Source organism: Mesitornis unicolor, unplaced genomic scaffold, assembly GCF_000695765.1.
Source record: "Mesitornis unicolor isolate BGI_N332 unplaced genomic scaffold, ASM69576v1 scaffold25478, whole genome shotgun sequence".
Lineage (NCBI taxonomy): Eukaryota > Metazoa > Chordata > Aves > Mesitornithiformes > Mesitornithidae > Mesitornis > Mesitornis unicolor.
Genome location: NW_010201586.1, coordinates 31,179 through 57,209, shown reverse-complemented (window position 1 = coordinate 57,209; position 26,031 = coordinate 31,179). Strand labels below are relative to the sequence as shown.

Genomic DNA, 26,031 nt, shown 5'->3' with positions numbered 1-26,031 from the left:
TTTTCCTTGTCATGGTGTGTCTGTTCAACACCTGTCATCTGCTGTTAGGCACTGATCCCAGTGTTGTGGGACTGTCACACCAAAAGACCTTTGTTCGGTGCTTATAACCACATGAGCCCTAGGGAAGGCAAGTCTTGCTTTCTTTCACAGTCACCTAGCTAAATCTTTATCTGTGTTAGCAAAAAAAAAATGCAGTGGAAAGAACTGAGACAGCTGATACAGAGGTTTCTGACTGTAGCTCTTGAACATTTGGTGCCGTATTATAGCACTGTTGCATCTTCAGAAAGCATTGCTTTCTAGCTGAGGTATAAGCTCAAAAGTTCATGCAATTGGCTGGTACAGGGCCAACACTTTGGAAGAATTGCAATACAAATAATTTCCACTTCCCAGACCTTACAAAACATATTTTTTATGTAAGCATGTGGATCTCATTTATATCCCTATTGAATAATCTTAGTAGGAAGAGCCTCTGCATACAGAGTGGTCATCTTTGGTCATCCTTGTTGCCTTTCACTTAACCTTTTCCAGTTCTTCTCCAGGGGAGGGTATTAAATGCAGGATAGAATAGTGATGGTCTCTGCTTTGGCCTCTATTCCTTTCCAAATAATCCTGAGCACTCTTACACTTCTGTGAGTAAAGTTTATTTTCTGCTGCTGAGCACTGAGCTGGTGTCTCCATGGAACTGTCTGTTCTAACGTTGAGATCTTTCTCCTGGGTGGTAGTGATCTGTTTGGGGTCCATCACTGCATGTGTGAGGTTGGGATTGGCTTCCCTCTGTGTGTTCCATTTCACTTGCCATTTTGTTATGCAGTCATTCAGTCTCTAGTTCCTTACAGTTTCCGTCCTTGATACTACCTTGAATAACTCAGAGTCACCAGAAAAGTCTCACCTCACTGTTCATGCCCTATTCCAGATCACAGATGAATACTGGGTGGCATATGTCCCAGCATGGGAGCCTGAAGAACTGCACTGTGACCTCCTCCCTCCTATTGCAAGAATGGAAAGTTTACTCCTCCCACTTCCTATTTTTAGCCAGATGTTTATTATACAAGGACTTTCTTAGTTCATAACTGCTAATGATTCATGTCATGGCTGCTTACATCACCTAATTTCAAGTATATATTGTAAAACCACCTTAGAGAATTGACTTTTGTATTCTTTCACGTTTAGCTGATACACTGTGGACTCATCAGTGAAAATGTGTCATAAATAATAACATGATAAGAAAATCTTCAACTCTTCTACCTGGAGTTTAATCTACTATGTATATAGGTCCCCAAATAGATCACCGAGTATAATATATTAAATGTAATTTGGTGTAATTCAATATAAAGGTTCTGCTGGCATGCTGACTGAGTGACATGCCAAAGTCAGCTCACCAGGACCTCCAGGTGGAATTTCCTGTGCGTACTTTAACACATGCATTTTATATATGTTTGAATATACCTTATTTTCTTGTGCATACTTTAACACATGTATTTTATAGATGTTTGAATATGGTTCATTTCTACATGTGACATTTCTTTATACTTCAGAATTGTTTTGTACCAATAAAAAATGGGCAGAGACATTGCTATGCATCAGCAGTGCTTCTAGGTGTTGACTTCATTTCAGTGGAACACCTGGATTTCTTACAGGTTCTTATTACCCGGAAGAGTAATTTAATAGTTTTTTTTTTATAATAAAGACAAATGTTTAGAAAAATTTCTGCTTACTAAATGGGCTTTTCTCTTCCTGGTGTAACTCAGGTGTAATGTCTTTGCTGAGACCTCTTTTGCTGGATGTCGTCCCAACTATTCAACAGACTGCTGCTTTGGCTCTTGGGAGACTTGCCAATTATAACGATGACCTGGCAGAGGCAATCGTGAAGGGAGACATTCTTCCACAGCTCCTGTGTTCATTGTCTGAGCAGAATGTAAGGCATCATTGTCTTTTTAAGTAATCATTTTTTTTAACTATTGTACAAGGAAAGGGAAAATGCTCTGTATCAGCTATCTGGTGTTATTCTAATACAGCAATAAATGTACTGAAGCAGAGACAGCATGTATGTTTAAACTCCTGAGAGATCCATGTGTACTGTGTGCCTAAGTTTGGCTTTAAATAAGCTTGACTTTAAAACATCATCTTACCTTTTAGTGCACTCTAAAAAATCTGTTCATGGCACTGCTATATTTCTGAAATGTTGAGTGATGCTTTATGAAAAGTCCCTCTTTAAAAATGAGACAATTTGAAAGCTGTAGTGATAATTGACTAGGATTTGTTGATAATACCAAACACTTGTAAAATACATATAAAAACCTGTACTTATGTAATGAAATATTTAATATCTCCAAACACAGCCTTTTGGAAATCTGTAGTGTGATAAATATCAAACCACTGACACGGAAAGATTTTCATCTTCATATTTGTAAAAAAACCAACCAACCAACAAAACCCACAACAAAAAAAGTGTTGTTATGGTTGCAATGCAAATAAATCTGGTGGTCTCTTTTTATCCCTTCTTGCCATTTTTCTTCAGGTTTTGCATATTTTCCAGCTTTGATTTTACAATGATGCTAACCTAGATTAACATAAATACTTTCAAATAAGGTTCCTATTAACTGGAAACAGACAGCTGAGAATTAAGTGCATTGCTAGATACTTAATAGTATTCAATATATATAAGGTATATTTGATACTTAGATAGAAGTTTTGATTTATTATGTTTAGAAGAAGTAGTATTTCAATGGAAATATAATTTGGAAAACCAAATATTTTCATTTTCAGTCTTTGAAGGAAATATAAATGTAAGTACTCATTGCATATTTTTTCTGTATATCTGGTCATTGCCTATGCAATTAATCTCAAAAAAAACCAACAACCCGCCTGAAGAAAAACCTTGAAGTCAAGATACTGGTATAGTGTGAAAAGAAAGCTAAGGTTTTAGTTAGACAAATTTATAACTGTTCTGGTTATTTTATTTCTATTTTTAAAGGAAGAAGGGGGACAAAACTCTTTATCCTCTATTTTTGAGTTGGAAACCACCCCCTGCTACAACTCAAAGCCCTCACTAAATTAGCTTGAGTACCCTGATTTATCTCTTCCATGTTACTGGCCATGCTGTCCTTACATCGAGATAGCTGTAATTCAGAATCACTTGGAGCAGCAGCAAGATTAGTGTGAGGTCAGGGAAAGCCTACTATGCCTTGGTGACTGAGGGCAAGTGAAGGAAACTCATTATCCAGTTCATGCAGAGTTTAGCAATGCATGCAGTTTGTTACTTCCCATAGGCAAAAAAACCCAACCCAGATACGTTTCCATTGGACTCACTCTTCCTGTATCAACATCTATATTTAAGGAGATTTCTTTGAGCACACAATAAGTACTGATTCTACTGATTATGGGGAACGCTTACAGGATCACATCCCAGATCAATGTTTTATCAATTAAGCGGAGTAAAATGCAGTTTTACAGTGTGTTCTGACTGTGCCTGTGGATACGGTTTGTTTGTAAATAAATGTGTTTTGAATAATAAAAACAAATAAGTGTTTTTCCTTGCCAGAAGCATAACAGAAATAACATACCCATATTTGCACAGACATAAACTGGTGTAAATAGCTGTAGCTCCATTGAGTTCAGCAAAACAGAGTAACTTGCATTAGCTAGGGCTTTGACCATTTGTCTGTAGTGTTTTCCTTCTGTTCCTCCTAAATTATGTTTAATGTTTTGCTTGTAAATTATGTTTAATCTGCCTGCTTGTAAACCTTAACTTAGAAGGCTGGATTTTTTGGCATTAAGGAATTGTATCAGTACTGGTAAACTAAGCAGGGTCAGGGCATGTGTTTGTGCACTGGGAGATGACTGTGCTCTTTAATCATTAATGTGCTCTCTGATGTGTTTTTTTTAGCCAATGCCAACCATCAAACTACGTGGCAATGCCTGAACATGGTTTAGGGAATAGCAAAAGGTGGGACAGAGTTTCCAGATCATAGATGAGGCCATTGTGCTTTCAAGGAAGAGGAGTTTAGGTGGATGGATGGGGTACATACGCTCTGTCACTTCCCTTTAGGGCCAGGGAGTGGGCCTGACTTCCTGTGAAGCCATTGCAGTTACACCTCTGTTGCCATACCTTAGTGCTTTACATCAGAGTTTCAGAGGTGTTTGAGCACCTCACAGGATGCACAGAAGCCCTCATGTGGTTCTTTGTTTCTCTGGACTTGATCCAAAAGGGATGTGGGCTTTGTATTGTTTAAGTTTTAGGTACCTTGACAGTAAGAATTGAGCACTGTGAAGTGCCTGGGCTCCCTGTGCAGAGCAGAGGAGAATCAAGCATCTTGGAATGATATGAAAGCCAGCAGACACACAGAGAGAGCCTCCAGATCTAGTCTGTAGGGCTGACCTGTCAGCTGCTGGGGACATAGACATAGCAGTAGATTATTTGTGTCCCAGTGAAACTTGCACTCATTGCTGCACAGTGGTTTCACAAGGGAGGGGAACTGTCTTTCTCCTAGTGCTGTCTGTAGCCAGAGTGTTTTACATGGGCTCTGGATTTTGAAACTCTAAGGCAGGGGAAGAAATTTGATCTTCAGCTTCCACATCCTAGTGATAGCCAGGAAACTGCAGGAGGAGGCTGAAATGTGACTTTTGAGGGGGATGACTTTAACTGTGCTTTTAGAAGAAACCACAACCGCCACTGTAGTTTACATGGAACACCATGATGCGCACAGCATCATATCTCATATATATGCTCAAAACGTATTTGGCCCAGTAATGAGGGAGATGAGTAGAACTGAGAAAAGTGCTGGGTTTTCCTTGAACTTATAACAGAAGTGCCAAGCTGCTTAGTCCTGTTGAAAGTGAGGTGTTTCTGGACACATGCAGGAGTAGGATTGCTGCAGGGTGTCTGGTCAAAACTGAGGGTCATCTAGTGTTGGGTGTTTGGTAGAATGGGTTTTCAGGATCTTAGCTGTGGGCTTGGGCAGTATTTAGCCATGCCAGGATTCAGATCCTAAACACTTCTGTTGGATTGAGTTCTCTGTGCCTCTGTTTCCTCTTTGTAAATGTAATTGGTGTTTTTCTCATAGAGATGTTGTGAGGGTATATACATTAGAAATTGTGAAAATTTGCAAGTGTCACAAATGGGTGGAATTATTTTAGGAGCTTGCCCTGTGTAATCTGGCCAACTATGTTAAGAGCTATTGTTTTTGCAGCTCTTATCATTCACTATTCACTTAAACAAACAGAGTTATCTAGAATATTATCTTTCCCCCATATCCTTTTAGCCCTCTGATTTTTTTCTGTTTGTTTATGCACTTACTGCAAATTTTAGATCATGAACTGTTTCAAATAAGGACTGTAAGGTTCATTGTGTGATGTCTGGTGGTCCTGATTTGGATCTGTATGAGATACTGCTGCTACTAAAAAGCCTAATTTATGCATGTTCATACTGTATTATGCTTTGAACTTCTTAATGTTAGTAAAAGTTGGTTGTTTTTTTTCCTTTTCTGATTTGTATAGCGTTTCTACAAGAAAGCAGCTGCATTTGTGCTAAGAGCAGTTGGTAAACATTCTCCGCAGCTAGCTCAGGCAATAGTTCAGTGTGGAGCACTGGAAATGCTTGTGATTTGCTTGGAAGATTTTGACCCTGGAGTCAAAGAAGCTGCATCTTGGGCACTTGGGTATATTGCCCGACACAATTCAGGTAACAGGTTTCACATGTGTTATCTTTCAGCTTAATGCTATGTAAGAATTATAATAAATTGCATTATTGTAGTGTTCATAAATAGAACAAGATGCTTTTTCTTCTCTACTGTTATAAAATTTTAAATTTGGAGTAAAAACCTACTCTTAACTATACCGATCTAACAACACTGTACCTTTTGTGGGAAACTGGCATATCTGACATCAGCAGTGCCTGGTTGTGAGAGATGCTCTAAAAGGAGATGGCCTTTTAGAGCCTAGCCTTTAGTGGCCAGGAAAGGACACTCTTCTTTATTCTCCCTCATAAAGAAATGTCAGAATCTTTATGTATTGTGTAGTTGTTACTGCAGAACAAGTTTCATTTGCTTGATGTTGTTTTTATTTTATGTTCATGGTAAAATGGAGATGCCTAGGCAGAACCAAGTTTCATTCAGCTTACAGCAGTGCCTGCAGAATAAATGTGCCAAATTCATTGCACTATATTATCATTAGCCAGTAGACCACACTCTTCTCAGAGTCAGGAATAGATCCTAGGAATCTGATATCAGGCAGTTCAGTGCTGTCTCACAAGCAGTTGTATAACTCACTGGCAGTGTCATATTCCTATTTAAAAGCTGATTGACATGGTTGATAATTCTTTTACCAGCTATTTATATAGTTCAAGTAAAAGTTTAAAGCTATGAATCAAGGAAAAAGGAAAGGAAGGAAGGAAAAAACTGCTGGCTAGAAAGGGTGGGAGAAATTGCTTGTGTCCCTGTTGTTTAAAGTTAAACGTATTCTAGGATCATAACATTAACTTATGCATTTATGTCAGGTTTTGGCTCTAAAATGTACATAGACTGAATTTGGAAGTGATTTTCTTCTTCCCTTTTTTTTTAATTGCTATGGAGTGTTGGACTGCAGAAGGCATGGAGAGTTTCCCCTTCCCGCTTAGAGAGAGGGTTTACTTCTGGGACAGGCTCCAAAGTTGTCAACCCCTTCCTAACAGGCTGCTTTTTCTGGGGAACAAATTAATTCTTGGGGCACATCTGCGTGCTAAAGATCTTTTATCTTTTGGTCACTAGATCTGGATCCCACCCTTGGTGGAAAATTATTGTTGCTTCCACCTGAAAGGTATTTGTTTAAGTGTCATTTGAAAGTGTTCGTTTGTATAAATGTATGTAGTATAAGTGTGTGTCTGTGTTACTCTTTACATAAACATTTCTGTAGTTTTGTTATGTCAGTAAATCAATATTGACTCACTTCAATTGCCCTTCATGCTATTCACTGCATGAATGCTGGCTGATCTTTAGGGTGATTCAGTTCACTCTCTGATGGCATTGATGGAGGTGATGTGGGGGTGTTGAAAACAACAAACTCCTTGTACACATTCTTATTCCATGATTATGAATTATTTATTCACTGACATTGAATGGGTCCATGTCTCATGTCAATTGACGACAGCAATAAGAACAGCATTTTCAGAAATTAGATTGAAATTGCGAGTGCTACCAAGCTGCAACCATCAGGACATAGATCATTAGATGTAATCAGTGGAAAAAAACAACCAACAAACAAACAAAAACAAAAAAAAGCCCTGAAAAAAATGTTTTTCCTCCATTCAGCTATGGCAAATTTAGGGGGTTTACCTTCTTCTGTAACATAGTCACAGGAAGCCTCTAAAATTATTACTGAAAGTAGAGGAGTTATACTGAAGAAAGATCACTCCGTGCATGGTATGTTTCTTACACTCCTACAAGCATGCCTTTGCAACCGGATATTGTTGGAGATGGGATACAAAGATGGATGGACCTGTTCTTATCAACATCTGGTGTTTACTGTTCAAGAAACTCTGGATTAGACTCACATGCTTGTGTTGACAAAATTTAGCTGGTATGACTTTCTGTTCTTGACTGTCTGTGGACACATACTGCAGCTTACACTCTAAAAATAGAGTTGGGTGTGAAGTGGTTTTCCCCACCCATGAAAGGTTTTTCAGTTTCAAAAATTGTTTCAGTTCCAAACTGGGACAACATTAAGACAAGATTTTTTTTCTCTCCTGAAAAGACTGAGGGGGAGGGGGACTTATTTGCCCCAGCAAGAATATTTCAATAATTAGGACATACGTCTGGGATGTATGTGGGAGATAGATTAAAGTCCTGATCTGTCTTAGACAGGATGTGAACCTCTGTCTCCCTGAATGCAAGCAAAGGCTCCCAGCATTTGGCAATAACTGTTCGCAATGGGAGGGTCTCTCTGCTTTTAATCAGAAATTCCATCTGTGACCTGGTAAAGCTGCTTTCTAGGAGCTGTGGTGTATGTTCCCATGAAAAGACTTACATTTTGAGAAATCAAGCCTTTTTTTTTTTTTTCTCCCCACAATGAAAACATTCTCTGGTTAGCAAGTTCACTACTGTCTTCATACAACAATCTCTTAAAATGCAGTTCTGTGAACAGATGTCTCCAGAATGCCTGTGAGATTTTAGGTCAAGACAGATGTCTCATGAGATTTAAAGACACTAGAAATCTTGCCAGGTCAGATTCCAAAATTTAGGAACAGCTCTTGCAATTCTGCACCTGAAGAGTGAATTTCAGACACTGATCTTACTCCAAAGTATACAGATCAGTGTGCTGAAATTTTGCCGTTCATTATTTCTACTATTTGTGTTTGAAAAGAAATGTAAAGTGTATCATCAAAATATCATCAGGACCATTAAAAATATTTTGTAAATTTTCACTTATACTGTATTCAGTTATTTTTAAAATGCAAAGTGCTTGTATTTTAGATATGCAAATAATCTAGTTTTCCATTTGGTTTGCCTACACAAAAGGTGTAATTTATTGTCTCTTACCTGCTTCAGCATATTGTAAATTGGTACAAAAGCAAAAATAACCACCACTATTTATACTCAAGCTTATTTGCAAGAGTGGAGTTATGCTCATTTTCTGTCATACAGTGTTACTCTTAGGATCATAGAATAGCTCAGCTTGGAAGGGACCTTGGAGGGTCTCAAGTCCAGCTTCCTGCTCAAAGCAGGGTCAGGTACAAGGTATGGGGAGGTTGCTCAGCTCTTTGATTTGAATCCAGCAGTAACTTGGTCTTATTCCAGGATCTAAGCTTGCCCCATAATTAACAGCCTCCATCCTTCTCCTGATGAAATATTTTCCCACTGGTTCCAGTGGAATCTTTAGCACTGTGGTTGTAGCGGTCTGCATAAGCCTGTGATTTTGAAGTGCAGCCTTTGGACTACTTGTGGGTATTAGAGTCTTCCTATGTGGCCATTACATGATCACATGGTCCTCAGAAATATGCAGTATTGGTGATTGGTTTGGTCAAAACCTGTTATTTCCTGTGGATTCACCTGCCACCACAGCAGGGGCTGCTTGAGAACCCTGATCTGGACTGAAACTTGCATTTGCTTCCAAGCAAAGATGTTTTTGCTGCTGCACCACTATGTGAATATGGCATTTGTTCAGAGCCAATTTTCCTTCTCTGGGGAATACCTGCACATTCACTTTCTCACTTTATCATTGCGTAGTTGGACAGGTAACTTGAGCTGTACCTCAAACTGAAGTTCCAAAATCAGGGTTTTAATAACTTTCTGTGGAATTAAATGAGGTTCATAAGTTACTTTTTCTCTGCTGTCTTTCTCCCCTTCAGCCATTGGTCTTGACTTTGCCCTTATAATGGAGTCTTGTCATAGTGTTCAGAAAAATATTTTTGTAATTTGTTCCAGCTCTTTTAATTTCTTTGACTGAATATTTGTTTTTAAAAATTTCTTCTTGACAACTGAATTTTCTCCTTTAACTCTTTTTCAGCCTTCATTTTTCTTCACCACCTGTTTGTTTTTTGTAACTGGATACCAAAGTTTTGTGAATCCTTTGGTATATAGTCTGAACTGAAGATGTTCAACCAAGTGGGAAGGTTAATTGAGCCTCTTTTTGTGAAAAAAAAAAAAAAAGAATTACAATTATCATAGATTCAGTAATAGTTTTGGGCTGAGTTTGCAGGGGAATGTGATGGGAAGGTCTGTATTTTCTTTTGTCCCTGCCTCAGCTTTCCTGTTTTTCTGTCAGTCTGTTTACTGCTTGTCCAGCCCTCCATGTGGTAAGTTATTACCTATGAACCTTATAAACACCACTGAAAGAACAACCGTTTAATTAACCATGACCAACAGTAGCCATCAGTATTTAAATGATATCAGACTTCTAACAGAGCTGGTCTAAATTGAATCAGATTTAGTTTGCTCTTTAAAAATAACTTCTATAGTTATTTTTTGCATGCAGGGATATAGCTGTGACCTTAAAGTATTGCTCTTTCTCTCCCTACTTGAACTTCATAATTTCAGCTCATAAGGCATCAAAGAAACCCATTCTTGCAGTAGCATCCTGTCCCTCTTGACATGATTTTCCTGATGTTAGCATCTCCTAGCTGATTGTAGGCAATTGAGGTAGTTGCTCTGAAGTTGCTTCTGAGGCAGTCAGAATGGATTAATCTACAGTGTTGGTCAGTAGCTCATGATGTTTTCTGCTTGGTACAGCGTAAGAATACAATTTAAAGAGCTCAAGTGTGGCTTTTTTCCATGAAAACCTGAATGTAACTTATACTCCTATATCGATTAGCTAGTTTTCAGGTTTGTTTTCAAATACATTTCAGGTGCAATTGATTTCAGATTTGTAAAACTGAAGATACAGCAGTTGGATTTTGTTGAAATCTTATGTATTTGGAGGATGCGCACTCTACATTTTCAGTCAAATGTTTTTTTGAAAAGTGAACCTTGAAGGGTTAATTTTGTATTAGTTTAAAAATTATTGCATTATTTATTATAATTTTGTGAGGTAATATTTATACTTTCTTAAAAATATTATATTGTAAAATAACATACAGTGTAAATATTTGATTTATCACATGTATTGGAGTGTGTGGCTATAACTCACTAATTGAAAACAAATGTGGTCAGGAATGTTATTTGGATATTAACAACATAATGATGACATGACTTACAGATTTCATGAAAAACTATATTAGCTTATGTATAATTAATGAAGTATGCTATATTTTTCTTAGTATGAAAATCTCCTTATGGATGGACTATAAATCAAAAGCTAAGTTAGAGTCTTGAAATACAACAGCCATATGTTGCCATGGTACTGTAAGTCAAGATAAATGTTAAAGATAATAATGGATATGCATAATAAGGTGTAGCAAAACCGTACTAAGAACCTAATAGATTATTTAATCCCCTATGATTTTTTCCACTTTTTCAACACTATTGTAAAATAGCACAGCTTGCTTATAGTATAAATTTTTCTTCTGATATCCAGTAATTCTTGTTTTAGGACTGTGATTAATGCTGCATGCATGGAGAGAGCTAATGAATTTCTTATAGTGTAATTTTTGTCCATGTCAGCTAATCATGTGCTCAGATTTATTATTTTTTAAAATTTTATTTAAGGTGCAGCAAGTTAAGGATATTGTACTAATCTCAGACACACAATATCCCACTGATGATATTTCTTATCCATGTAATTGTGCATGATAACATTTCCATGTCATTAAAGTATAAATTCTGTCCTGTCCCATGTATTGCTGGTCAAAACTAGGTTTTGCTATCAAGTTCAATTTTTCCAATCTCTCATGTAAGATAAGTCTTTTATGTATGTTTTTTTGTATTTCTGTTTTTGGCATTTGATCTATGCTAATCATTTAAAGCTTATCATTTAAAGAGGGTAAAATGCTCTCTAATTAGGTGGTTGGTAAAATTTTGGTACTTTAGCTTTCTGTGTTGTTGTTAGCCATGCATAAAATGCTTTCCTATTGATCAGTGTAGAATAGTCAGGATTTAAACAGCTGACATCTGCTTACTTTAAAAAAAAGAAAAAGAAAACAGAATAACAAACCATTTCAGCCTAATCTACCTCAAATGTGTGCATGTAAATGGGGGTCCATCTATTGACCTGCATTCTTTTCAGTTGTGGATTGGTCCACACGGTTTATGAAACCAGGAGGGCTGATTTGAAATGCAGATGTCGAGACAGTGAACTACACCCTCCCCTTTTTCCTTTGCTGTATCTGTCAGGGTGAAAAATGGCTTGCACAAGGGTCAGTCACCCATACTCACTTAATTACTTTCCTTGGACCTACAGAACTGTCACAAGCTGTGGTGGATGCAGGAGCTGTTCCTCTTTTAGTGCTCTGTATCCAGGAGCCAGAAATTGCTTTGAAAAGGATTGCTTCTTCAACTCTCAGTGATATTTCAAAGCATTCTCCAGAGTTAGCACAGACAGTAGTGGATGCAGGAGCTATCGCTCACTTAGCTCAGATGATCCTGAACCCTGATGCTAAACTGAAGGTACATTTAAAAATTATTTTTTTGTAATCTCCATTATACCAGTCATTACTTGATATTGAATCAGAGACACTGATGTGCATATTTATATAGAAAGCTCTTGTTTTGGGCGTTAACAAAGTGTAACTACATAGTTAGTGACAAAGAGTTCTGAACATATTCACAGATTTAGCTGCTGGATAAGAACTGCTGCTGTGTGAGGAACAACTGAACTAATCTTTAAAGTGAATAGTATGCATTCTTTTAGAATTATTTAGTATATGAAGAATGCAACAGATATTTTTAATAGATAAAATTTACACAATTCAGTTATGAAAAAGATTTTGCATACTTAAGATTAGACTATAAGCCAGTTAATATTAAATGTATTCTTGTATTTTAGAATGTACTATCTGATATGAATACTTCTTCTTGAAGGTTTAACCACTAGAGTTTAATTGACAAAAAATTGTTTCTTAATATAATTTTTCTATCTTACTCTAACAGAAACAGGAAGCAATATAAAAATGCCACTTCAAATGAATAGATAAAAATTCTTTTATATAAGGTTTATCAGACCAATCTTAAACAAATAAAGATACTTTCTATAGATTTCACTAAATCTGAAATTACAGTTTTAAGTGGTATGTATATATATTTAATGCATAGTAAGCTTGAATGGGATAAAGCAAAGGAGGAACTTTTATTTAGGAACCAGCGAATGTTCTGTGCCATTATATTCATGCCTGAATTGACTCAGTGAATTGTAAAATAGCTGTAATTGTTTTCCCTATCCTGCTTTGTTTTCCTTGATGCAGTAGATTTTTTTGTGTGTGCAGGAGGAGTGTGTGTTGTGGGATGTTTGTATACTATTGGTTTTATAACAATTTTTGTTTACTAGCGTCAGGTGCTGTCAGCTCTAAGCCAAATAGCAAAGCATTCAGTGGATCTTGCAGAGTTGGTGGTTGAAGCAGAAATTTTCCCAGTTGTGCTCACATGCCTGAAGGACTCAGATGAATATGTCAAGAAAAATGGTGCAACTTTAATTAGAGAGATAGCAAAGCATACGCCTGAGGTAAAACCTTGAAAATGCAAATACAAGGTCATATCATTAGATTTTACACTTTAAATAAAATACAGGATTATTCTGTCATTTGCTTTTTGAAGGGGAGGGCAAATAGCTGTTTGGCACGTTCATTGGAAAAATATGGAAATACTTGCTGATATTATGAGATGTGTATTGAATATGAATTGGGTTAGGAAACTGGGAATCATATAATGTGTATCTAGCTATTTCATTCCATAAGATATTTGCGCAGAAAGGGAGTTTTAGGCTGACAGTATTGTGAGACCTAGATATTAAAAATATAATGAGAAAAGCCTCACAGAAGTTGTGATACCAGCTAATAAGTGATAAGATCATCCTATAACAACGCTAGATGGTGTATGTATTTTTAAAAAATCTTCTGGGGTGCTGGGATCACAATTTAATTATTTTTCCAATGACAAGGTCAAAAATTCTCTTATTTATTATTAAACTGATAACAGTTTATTTTATTAGCTTGAGTCTGTAATTTGAGTCTCAACATTTGCAGTGTTTTTGTCAATAATTAGTACAGGAAGGTGGGGATGTTTGGCAAAGTGAATGCAAAATAAATAAGACAACCAAATAATTATAACTATGTTAATCTGTCAGACTGTAGAGATAATTAAAAGGCCCTGAATATGACTCTGGAATGAAATAGAAGCGATGTATTTGTGGAACACACTAATGCTGAGCAAAGCCATTTCAAAATCATGATTCTAGCTTAACAATTGAGAAGTGTTTAAACATGAATATTGTGCTGTTTCTTCAGCCAGTTAGTCTTTAAGCTGCTGATGATTAAAGGTTGCACTCTTGTCACATTTTCTGCTCCTCATGAGCAATGCAACTTTGTCAAAAAAGTGAAGAAACTATCATTAGCAAGGAGGAGCGCTAGGGTCAGAAGCCAGGGGCCAAACTGAAGACTGCAGGTTATGTCAGCAGAGCTGCTCAGCACAGGATCCTCCATGCAAAGGGAGTTGGCCGGACTAGCAGCCTTCCAGAGGAGCTGTAGGGAGCATATTGGTGACTCCCAGTGGGAAAAGGAGCTGTGTCAGTCACGTGAGCGTTGTGGCTTTTGGACCTCAGCTCTCACCTGCATATGCAGTAAAGTACACGTGAAGGTCAGGATCTGGGTGACTTGCAGTAGGGCCTGAGGGTCACAGCACCAGGGAGTGTGTCTGTGCATCCAAGTGCATGTAGCTGTGCCCAGACATAGGACCTGGTCATCACTGGCTGCAGTTCACAATCACGTGAACAGTTTTTCCTAAGTAATAACTTCAAATTTAATCTAGCTGTTTCATGAAAAAAACAACCCCGTTTTAAAGGCTCTAAGGCAACTGTGGATTTTATGTTTATATCAATCAACTGGATTGGAAATCCACATGCCTCGTTTTTCTTCATTTGATACTAACTTTTAAGAAAATGATTCTTTTGCTTTGGAATCTTTGGGCGAATAGATAAGAAGAAAAGATAGAAGAAAATAATCATAATATGAAATTGTGATTTCTATGCATTGTTGATATCATGCATATGCTACTGCTGTCCCTCAAGTGATGTGAGAAGTGATACCTTTCGGAAAGAAACATGTGTGATAGCTTTGTTGTCATTTATAAGCAAGGCTATATAATTTTGGATTCTGAAGCAAACTGCACTGCCCATTCAGTGTGTTCTCTGGACACAGAGTACAGCAGTGTAGTCCAAGTCAGTTTCGCACATCCATGACAGTTGCCTTTGGCTTTATGCCTCAGTGGGGGGATCCACAAGGGCTTTTATGCCACAGAGGTTATCTAGAAAGCAGGTTGAGAGGAGGAGTGGACCTTTCTCTCTGTCCCTGGACAGACCATGTGATTTTGGCTTGGGAACAAACAGGCTCAGTATGAAAGAATATCTGGCTCAGTAGGTGCATCTTCAAGGGCATTCATGTATTAGGATGTCATTTGCATGATTCTTTGGTATATACTAATGGAGTTAAGAATGTGTAATTTCCTTTCAGTAAAGTCAGTCAGAAACAGAATAGCAAACCAGCTTTATTCCTGAGAACTGCATGCTACACTTCATGCCCAACAGTCTGTATGATACATCATTCTTATTCCAGCTTCATTTTGTAAATCAGGAGTGATACATTTAAAGACTTTTCTAACGTAGTGCTTTATGCCTGTTGATACTTCACAGTATCTAATCTCTTCCGTTTATCTTTTCAGCTTTCACAGCTTATAGTAAATGCAGGTGGAGTTGCTGCTGTGATTGATTGTATTCGCAGCTGCAGAGGGACTGTCAGACTGCCTGGCATCATGATGCTTGGTTATGTAGCAGCTCATTCGGAGAACCTGTCAATGGCAGTGATTGTTTCCAAGGTTAGCTATCACTTCGTCATCTTCCTATAATTCTTCAGTGGTATTCTGAGAAAGAGATACAAATTAACATAGGCAGAGAATGTATTTTGTGACAATTATACACTTGCTGTTGAATGCACTTTCTCCTAATTTTGCTGCCTACTGTGGCTGAAATGATGTGGTAACCTGATCAAAGTGTGTCTGTATGAAATTGAACCTTTTATAAAATGTTCTGGATTAGTTTGTGAACTTCCATTTGTATTACGGTACATGATTTTTCTGTGTTGCAATTGCATGGGTGCAGAAAATAAACCAGTGAATTTCTGTGGTCTGTTTCCTCTTAAAGTGAATATTTGTGGCTACATCAAAACCCTCTTTGAAAGAAGAATGTTTAGTGGCACGTTCTTCATTGCACTAGCATGACTCTGCTAGTACCACTAGAGTAGTCCTGCAACAGAGATCTTCAGACTTGAAAAGACCTCAGTTTCTAATGTAGTTTGGTTTGATTCAGTTGTGCAAGTGACATTTCAAATGAAAGAAGCTATACATTTTCAGGCTTAAATAAATTCTGCTGCACAAAGATATAGAAGGGAGAGAATTTACAATATTTGCCATAGGTGAAATTGGGGCCTGACATAATATTCTGATATGAATAATGCTAACTAATGACAGGGGGAAGGAAGTAATTTCATGGAGCATTGTTGGCCCATTTTCACACATTGTTAGTCATTTAAAATGTACTGTATGACTGGAAACAATGAAACAATAAAAACAGAGGAACAGAAATGCCTTATAGTAGGAATGCAAGTTAAAAAATTGAAGTTGCTACAACATGACATCAATAAGTATGCAGGAAAGTTAGGAGTGATCAAAAAAATGCTCTTCTGCATTTGAAAACTAAAGAAATAGATACTTTTTGCTTGTCCTCCCTGGAGGCCTTTCTTGTCTGGATGTGTCTCTGTCTCTACACTTTCAAGGATGCCTAGAGCAAATATGCTCCTGCTGTTGAGTGCTTGATGTTAAGTGGGTCGAATACAGGATTAAGTTAATGAGGAAGCACCTAAGCGATAAATTTTTGAAGAGTAATAATGGTTGCTACCATAACAGAATGGGAGTGCAGTGAGAGATTTTGTAAGGATCTGTGCAAACTCTCATAAAATTAAATATTTTAATGAATTATCCACAAAAGAAACACAGCACCAATTTAAAAAAAAAATTCAGTGGAAAATAAGTTTGTGGAGTGATACACAGTGCAGGGACAGGGCTTAGTAAACTGGGACCATTTTAAAGAAATGCGCTGTGGCATAACCACATGCAGTTACACATCTACGATGTTATGATGCAATGTGATAGCTCCATTCCATGGTACTGTATCCTGGAAGGATGAATTTTGGAAAAATATTTTTGGGGTCATACTGGACAAACTCTTCATTGTGGTCCTCTGCTGCAGTGCAGCGGCAATAAAAAAAAAAAAAGACAACTTAGTCCTTTGAGGTATTAAAGAGTGGAAGGTGAAGCATTATTGGAAAAGAGAAGTTAATCTATCTGTAGTACTACTGTTCTGTTGGCTGTATTTGAAAAGGATCTTGGAAAAAACCCAAAGAGTGTGCAAAGGCTAAAAAATGATCCATGGAATGGAGATAAAGGTTTTCTGGTTAGAGGTTTTTAGTAGCAATCCCTTACCTAAAGTAGCACAAAATGATTCCTATTGAAGTATCCTGGCATAAAATACCAACTACTAAGTAGCTCCATAATCCTGTGGAGAAAGGATGTCGACTGTGATCCTGAACTACAAGAACTTCAGTAACAGCTGGATGGGAATGTGGTATTCTCCATCTCTTGATGTCTTCCAATCAGGAGTTGAAACCTTTCTGGAAGTGATTGGATGAGTCAAACATGAACTTCTAACTGGACTTAAGAAGAGGTTGATAAGTTGAAATTCAGTGCTGTGGATTAAAAAAAACAAACAAACAAACAAATGAACAAACAGAGACTCGGTGACTGAGCCCTTCTGGTCTTAAACTGCTTTCATTGATTCATAAACACTCAAATGCTTTTATTTTCAGTCTGACAGAACTGAAGCCTTTACTCTTAGTACAGCCTGAATTGTGTCATGTATTCCTTTTATACCTTAAATCTGTGTTAGCTCAAACTGCTTTTTGCATTAAAACATTGAATCTGTTTCTCTCCTTCTTTAACTGGATTTATTAAGGTTTATTCAAACTTCTTGCTAGTTATGATGTTGTAAAAATATGACGTCACTAGCATGCATTCTCTTATAGCTTATTTTAGAAGAAGAGTAAATAGAGAAACATTTTCCTACAATCTGTATCAGTTTCAAGTTGTCCTTCCCTGGTGTGCGTTTGTAAAGGTTGTGCTTTTGATTAATGCTGCAGGGAATACCACCACTGTGTGCCTGCTTGGTAGAAGAACGTGAAGATCATCTTAAGGCAGCAGCTGCTTGGGCCTTGGGACAGGTTGGAAGACATACTCCTGAGCATGCACGTGCCATTGCAGTAGCAAATGTGCTTCCCACACTGCTTAAAATGTATATGGACACATACAGTTCAGAAGATCTTCAAGTGAAAGCAAGTATATTTGTAGTATCTGTAGTATGAGATATTTATTGTAATCAACAGGTATAAGTGCTTAAAAACTACTAAATGGTATGTGCTTTTATGGATGTTCATTGAGTCACAGATTTCCTGGGTGTAGAGTGTCCAAAGGCTGTGTGTCATTTATTAAGACTGGCTGGTCCTAATGGGTGTGCATATGGTGCATACCAAATCATACAGTAGAGCCACAGCAGTCTGGTGCCTCATTTTCTTCCCAGTTTAGATCAGAGTTGCATACACCCATGAATGCTATCACTTCTTGTGAGCGACAAATTTCTAATTATCTACTATTTCCTTGTAGTAGATTTGCTTACATTTTTATTATTGTAATAAAAATACTCAAAGCTCTGCTCCTGAAAACATATAGCTATTCATGTTTAGGGCCTTCCTTGTGTGGGAGCTAGTAGAGTTGCAGTTTGGAAAATTGAATTTTTGAGCGACATTAAGTGAACAAACTGAAGAGTATAATATGACAGGATATGATCTGCCATGTTGTACTATGCCTCTGTAAATTCCACTGAAATGTAACTTTCCATATCTGTGTAATAACTTTTGTATAGTCATTTTCAGTACTCACCTAAATACCAAGGCCAAATTAGCTGTACCTATAATATTATCCAGAAAGGTCATTACTGCTTGTAGCAGTCAACATTATTTTCAGAAGCTGAGCACTGATGTACAACTGTTTTATTCTCTCTTTCCCTCCCTGCCTGGATGGCAGTGCACTTTGCTATCCCAGACTAGCAGACTCTCCTAGTAAGACACTTCTAAAATACAGTCTTTTAAAATGTGTTTTGATTTAGTTTTCTTATTATATTACAGTACTTCAATTTACTTAAAGGGTCTACTCCTGTGTCCATTGTAGTCGAAGGAAAATTGCTTTGACTGTAGATAACGTAATAAGAATATAATGCACTGCAGGTTTTGAGGTTTAATAAATCTAAGTAGATTCTTAATTTAGTAATCTGATAGATATAATAGTTTTTATTCAGAAAATGCTCCTTGACAATTCTGATCAATTTGCTTTTTTGATCAGACTTCAGTGATATATAACACAAATTTTTGTTGTTTTCATTGATATCTTACTAGAGAAATTTTATTTTCAATTTCAATAGACTAAAAAAGCCTTAAAGAACATCCTTCAGAAATGCACATATCTTCCAGCACTTGAACCTTTGCTGCATGAAGCCCCTCCCAATATTCTGAAACATATTGTTGGGCAGTTTAGTAAGGTAAGAAAAGGCTCTGCTTGATGAGTAATGTGTTAATTGTTTTCCATTTAGCAAGGAAGCTATCTTTCCAAAGATGAAGTCTCTACAGTTCTCAGTTGTTTTTTCAGGGTGCTCAAGCATCCCCAGCAGAAGCAGTTTGGGGCATCCCATTCTGTTGTCTGAAAAAGCTGGATACTGTTTTATCTGGAACCTGTCATAATTCATCCTAAGAATGAAAACAGTTGCTTATAGATGAGGGTTTTTTTTTCTTCCTTGCCTCTTGAGATTAAGTGGGATATTAACTCACTTGCAAATATTTTCACTGAGCCAATGTATCACGTAAATCCCAGTCACATCTGTTTTAGATAAAGTGCAAGCTGTCTGTACAGGAGTGACTTAAGTCAGGTATTTTGCAATAATATAAAGGCTTCACCACTTTTTATCGTCATTAATTTTCTATTTCAATTAAGTGTAAATTAAGTGTAAAAATCTCAAATCTTTTCTCAATCCCTCTCGAAACTTGAAACTGTTTGTTGTTAATTACATTGTTGATTTGAGCACAGCATATAAAAAGTGATATAATTTAATAAAAATATTTCAAATTATTTAAGCAATTGCTAACTAATCAGGAAATTTCAAGTGTCTGCAATGTTCACCAGCTGTTGGGAATCCTGCTTAACTAAAGACTATCTTTTGTGCAATACCCTGCAGTGTAATCTGTTAGCAGGGGGACCAGGCTCTCTTCAGGTCATCTCATCAGGTGAGATGTTCTGCCTGGAAATGCTCACGTAAGACACTCTTGATATTAATTTCTGATTGTCACAGATGTGGAAACACTGCTGTTTGTAGTGCAGATTCCTGATTACATTGCCACACTTAAGTTTGTCCTGTCTTCTGGATAAGTCTGTACAAAGACTGGAGATTTGCACAGAATCCAGGGCCTTTTGCTTCTGTGTGCTGACTGGAGGTATTAATGAGCTGAGTGCACAGTCAGCGGTTACCCACAGTATAGATTTGAATGTTGTTTACTGTTGAACTGGTTTTGTACCCTTCATATCAGCTGATGTTTTGTTTCGTTTTTCTTCTCCTACATTGTATTAAACAAACTATACTTGTCTGGCATTTGCTCTTCTGAAGTATGCATTTAAAATTAAGTTCTCTGCAGCAAAAGCATTTTTCTCTCCTGTACTATAGCTTGGAAATTTCCTATTCTTAGAGCTGTGGTGTATTGCTTCTGTTGGTTTATTTATAGCACAGTAAAAGCCTTATTTGTGAGCTGTGCTTCAGAGTGGGATGCTATTCATTCTCAGTGCTGGACTGTGTCATTTTAGCAATATCCTTTTCAGGGTCTGTGCAATTGTGTGCTGTCTCACTTTGGACTGGGGGAAAGGAACTGTGTCTCAGAGGTGCTGTCTGTCTTTAGGGCCTCCTCCAAGAAAGTTTTCTGCTGTCTTATCCAGCCTGGGAGTAACAGTGTGGAGCAGGAAGGCAGAGAAAGGGCCATATCCTGTCTCCTTGCCAGTTCTTCCTTGGCAGTTCTTGTTGTGGGGGATACATGGAAACAGCTGTCTTTTCAGTTCCCACAGCAAAATGCTCACAGTTGTTCCTGACACTTCTATGGAGTATAGACAGGGAGAAGTCTCTGTGCTTCGCTGTTTTTTATTTACCTGTCTCTTGATTTTTTACAGCATAGAGGGACCAGAGAAGTGACGGCTGTTTGCCAATATGCATGGCAGAAATTTCATCCTTCTTTCCCTTCATCCTTGTAGGCAATCCTTTCCTCTTCTGAGACTCTTGTTTTACACTGAGATACAGTAAAATTTGTAGCTCGATTTGTCTGACCAGTGTGAAGGCTTACAAAATGCTTTTGCTTCCATAGTATGTCACTCGTGGAGTTGGGTTTAAACCCGTCTGGTTTTGTTGTTTTTTTTTTTTCTTCTTCCCCCAAAAATAACATTGTTGCAGACCTGTGGGCCTATGGACTACATGCTGTCATTCTCCCTCGCCTGGCCCAGCCCCTGCCTCCCACCTCCCTCCCTCCCTCCCTCCCTCCCTCCTGTCCTCTGGACAGAGCTGCACATTGGCATAACTCAGGGAGCGCAGAATGTATTGTCTGATCATTCCTGCCTCTCATCCCCATTGGCTGCAGAAACTTCACATTTTTGCTTTGTGTGTGTGTTTGTAAAAAGCTTCCATGGCTACACAGTGTGTTGTAGGATTTTAATATCTAGGAATTTAATAGTAGCATGTAATGCTTCAAGGCTTGCAACAATTCTCAGTATTGTTTTCATGCACTAATCTATACTAGATCATTATAATGATATAAAAATCTGCTCTACAATTAAACTGTGGGAATTGACATAAAAGACCTGAATACCTTGATTTAAGTGGAACAGATGCTGTTGTTATTCCATGTTAGTGTTCTGGTTTTATTATCTATTTAATCTCCACAATCTTATTGTCTCAATAGGAATAATTCAAGAAATATTATTTACATAAAGATAAATATTCAATTCATTATTTTTATATATGTTTTGTATGAAAGTATATGTTAAACTATGTTATAACCATAAAGATCTGGTTTATAATTTTTTTTTCTGTACAACTGGCTGTTAAAAGACAGTAGTCATTACAGTTGTTATACCTCTGATGTTCCATTTTATCTGTTCTCTGAATTAAAAACAGATAAGCAATATTTGAGCCTAGTAGCAGAGAGAGTCCTTTAAAAGATTTTCTTTAATGTACTTTTCTGTGTGTAGGTGTTACCTCATGACAGTAAAGCACGTCGTCTCTTTGTAACAACTGGTGGGCTTAAAAAGGTTCAAGAAATAAAAGCAGAACCTGGGTCACTTCTTCAGGAGTATATCAACACTATTAACAATTGCTACCCAGAGGAAGTAGTAAGGTAGGGAAAATGAAATTTTAAAAATTCATACTTATAACACTGTTAGATGTTTTTCACAGGAACAACACAAAACAAGGATTTAGAATATTAATTTAACTTCTACATTGATTTTGTTTTTAATAAATAGCATAACATTTGGTTAACTGCCCCAGTGATAACAGCTGCTAGACACACAGTTTTGAACACTTTCTCTTTTCTGATTGTTTTTGGAATAAGATTTCTTTGTCTGTAAACAAAGCCCAAATAATCAGGCTCTTGCAGGAAACTGGGAATAAAAGTCAGTCCTGCACTGCCCAGACAGACTCTGAGGCTTCAGCACAACTGCTGTCATATTAATGAATGTCTGTGGGCAGTTCAGCTTGTCTTGGTAACTTATTTATGGATTACTCAGGCTCCAAAATACAGACATTGGTGAATCTTTGGTTGCAGCCTTGACTTCCCTAAGAGCCTGTCTAAAGTAGTGTATTCAGAGGCTCCTTTGAAACTTCCTCTGATGTACAGAGCGTCCAAGGGCTCTCCTGCACACTTGCTCTGCCCACAGCTGCCCTTCCTCCCCCAGCCTCATCATGAGGCTTAAGTGTTATATAAAAGGACCATACACCAGCTGTCTGCACCAAGTTGAACTTTGCCCTTAATGAATACAGAAACACTATTAAATAGCTTACAGTCAAAATGTCACCATCCTAAATTGTAATAATGAGAGAAATGCCCTCCTAGATTCTAGATATCCATTTACCAGTCCTTCACTCCATCAACACATCAAAAGGATGTTGTACTCATGCACTCCCTCTACAGGCTCTGAAAATCTGCATCATCAATTTTAATTATAGCAGCAGAGTTCTTCAGCTACAAACTAAGTCATGCAAAATGAAGCCCTGTCTGTCTCCACAAGGGAAAGCCAGTGTCTGTCAAATGGGTAAAAGCAAAATCATAAAAGAAACTTCATTCTGCAGCTAACACTTCAGAGGGGAATGAGGATATTTGATTATGCTTTTCTGGATAGAATTAATGTGTCTTTGTTACAGCTGTTTTTTTCCCTGTAAATGAAACAAGGTTACTTATGTAGGCTGGGATGTAATAAAGAAAAGGGCCCCTTTGAGCATCTCCTGCTTGCTTCTTTGTGCTACGGCCTGATGTTGGTTGTGCTGCCTGAGGCACAGCTGCTATAATAAACTCCAGTTCTGGGTTTGTCCTGGTGAACTGTTATTTTAGGCTTTTTGCAGACTGAATGTAATAATGCATTGAAAAGTTAGCTTTACAATCGGAGAATTAATATAAGTTTTTAAAAGAGTTGCATTATGCAGATAATCATCCACAAAATGAAAATCAACAAGGTAAATGGATCTTCCTTTAGTGTGAAAACGCTGGGGATTTCTACTTGAATACATTTGAGGCATGCATTGCATGGAAGTGTGTTCCTCTTTCTCTGTAGTTAAAGATTCCAGGGCTCCGAGATGACAATTTACATGACTGCAACGCCCAGGAATGTACTGAGATGTATGTTTTTAGAATAGCACAGTAATAAATTTCAGATATGCTTAACCTGAAAAAACAAGAACTAAATGCAGCTTTGGTCATGCTTGCATATTGGAAGCATGTAGTTGGTCCGTTGTGGAAAACCAACAGAATGACAGCAGGACAATAATGGCACCACAGAGTCCTACTCTAATGAAAACCTATTGGATAATCTCTGTCCTTAGTTGGCATTAGAGACAGAAGGTCATTGTGATAATTTTTTTCTTCCAGAATCAGTGTCCCTCGCATTGATGTAGACTTCACGTTAGCTTTGGGGAGTGTGCTTATGTTTGATGAACAGCAGTAGACTATTGTTGTCTGGCAGCCTATGGTTCTGTGTAAACTCAAGCCTTTTTTATTAAGGCCTATAATTTCAAAAGAAGTTAACATCCTCATTTCTCAGTAGAGGCAATGTTTATGGCTGCTGGACCTATCTAAAAACTAGCCACTTATCTACATGCCCTAAAAGAAGCTAAACATATTTTTGAATACCTATCTACCAAGTATAAATGGTAATGTAAGTTGAAAAGCAGGCTCTTAAAATGTTGTAAGGGAATAACTGTAGAAATTCTTGACCAGTGTTTAATGCTGTGGTTTTTTCATGATCAATAGAAATATGAATAGTGTTTCATTACTTAGCACAGAACATGCCTTGTAGTCTAATGTACAAACAAAATGTTTCTCTTTCAGGTATTATTCCCCTGGATATTCTGAGATACTTCTGGAAAGGGTGGAAAATTACCATCCAGTTTTTTAAACTTCAAATTTTTATTAGAGCTGTATTTCACATTTATGTGTTTGTGACTGTAATACAAATACAGCTGTTGAAACTCTTGTTTGATTCTGAAATCTCCTTCTACTGTTTCAATGACTGGAAGAGCTCAGCAATTCCAGTAAGCTGTATTTTGTTCTTTATAAACTTGTTTGTTGCAAAGTTTTTGTTCCTTTTTGTTTCTCTAACATTACTACCAGATATTGCAGCATATATGAATGGAATTTCATGCAGGGGTGATGATTTATCACAGAAGCTTTTTTAGAATCAGTCATTTCCTTTTCCTTCCACAAGAATGGTTTGTTATTATCTCATACAAATTTTAGCCTTCTCCATACTGTAACCATTTTCCCCTTTTGCCTTTGCATATTGTTTAGAGCTTCCCAAGCTTGATGAGGGGGAATGCGCTTTTTCTAATTATGGAATCCATTCTACACTGAGATACCTCCTACTGCTACCTTTCAGAAAGTAGAGAGATGTGATTCTGCATCTCCAAACATGTTAGTAGCTGCTAAATAGAGAAATAATCACATTTGATTATGATAAAAGGGCTGAATTCTGCATGATATGACAGTGTGGTCGTCCTGGCATGGTAGATAACACATCTTCTGCAAAAGCCCTTCTAATTAAGGCAGGATTCACTACGGGGGGGAGAAGCAATACACTATTTGGTGTATGCATCCTTGCATCCTTGTTCCTCTTGGAAAGGACAGAGTGAACTTAGAACTTCCATGGGCATAACGGGAAGGACCCTGGGAGGTTTGGCACCATTTGGGTCAGCAGTAAATTTTTGTGGCTCAGAAGAGAGGAGAATTACTTGGCTACAGGAACACTGTTAGCAAAGTTCTGAGCACATTCAGAGGAACTTAAATCCCACTGATTTGAGTGAAAGGACTAAGGCTATTTGAGTGAGGGGTACTCAGTGCTTATTCTTCATGAGCTGAAATTGCTGCAGACTTCAGTTGAAACACACTTGGAGCTTAGTCTTGAAGTTGTAGGTCACATTGATGTGGAGGTTATTGAAGGTATGAGCTCTTGCCTGTCTGTGGAACATCCTCGAAATATTTTTGCCTTCTTATGTAGAGTGAAAAGACTTTTATATTCTGCTTGCACCTCTGGTGTACTGTAGCAGCAGAGAGCAACATACAAGCACTTAGTATTCCCTAATATGTAACTGTAATTTACCGGTTTTTGTTCTTCTAACCATTTTTCTTTCCCCCACATTTTTTTTCTTTCCCTCCCACAGTTTTTTGTGTGGTTCCCCCCGCCAAAGATTAATAAGCGCAATGTTTATAAAACAGGGATAGTCTCTTCATTATTTGTAAAACAGGAGCAAAGACTTGCTGCATTTGGAAATGATTTAGAGTGCCTTTTCTCTGCCAAATTCTGAATGACTACTTTCTTTTATTCTTGTGAGCATATTTTTCAACAGTTCACAGAAACATTGATGGGCTATCTCATGTTATTTAATTCTACAGAGGACTGTGCTCCTGCTGTGAGATCCTTGGTGCTCTCAGACTGCTCTTCAGGAGGAGCAGGGGATGCATGGTACCTTGCTGTATGGAGTCCGAGATGGAAACTCTTGGTGTTGTGAATGCCAGTATAGAAA

At 37.6% G+C, this 26,031-nt stretch overlaps 1 protein-coding gene across 1 annotated transcript; it reads left to right on the top strand.

Annotated features, from left to right (window-relative positions):
* Window positions 1-1,699: 1,699 nt before the first annotated feature.
* SPAG6 (sperm associated antigen 6) lies at window positions 1,700-24,589 on the top strand (the record flags this gene model as incomplete). The annotated part of the gene is made up of 9 exons (XM_010190153.1): window positions 1,700-1,915; window positions 5,497-5,680; window positions 11,806-12,011; window positions 12,889-13,062; window positions 15,273-15,425; window positions 17,801-17,992; window positions 19,135-19,251; window positions 21,990-22,135; window positions 24,341-24,589. Coding segments are annotated over 9 exons (1,455 nt in total), but the record flags the coding sequence as incomplete, so codon positions are not given.
* Between the last annotated feature and the right edge of the window lie 1,442 nt (window positions 24,590-26,031).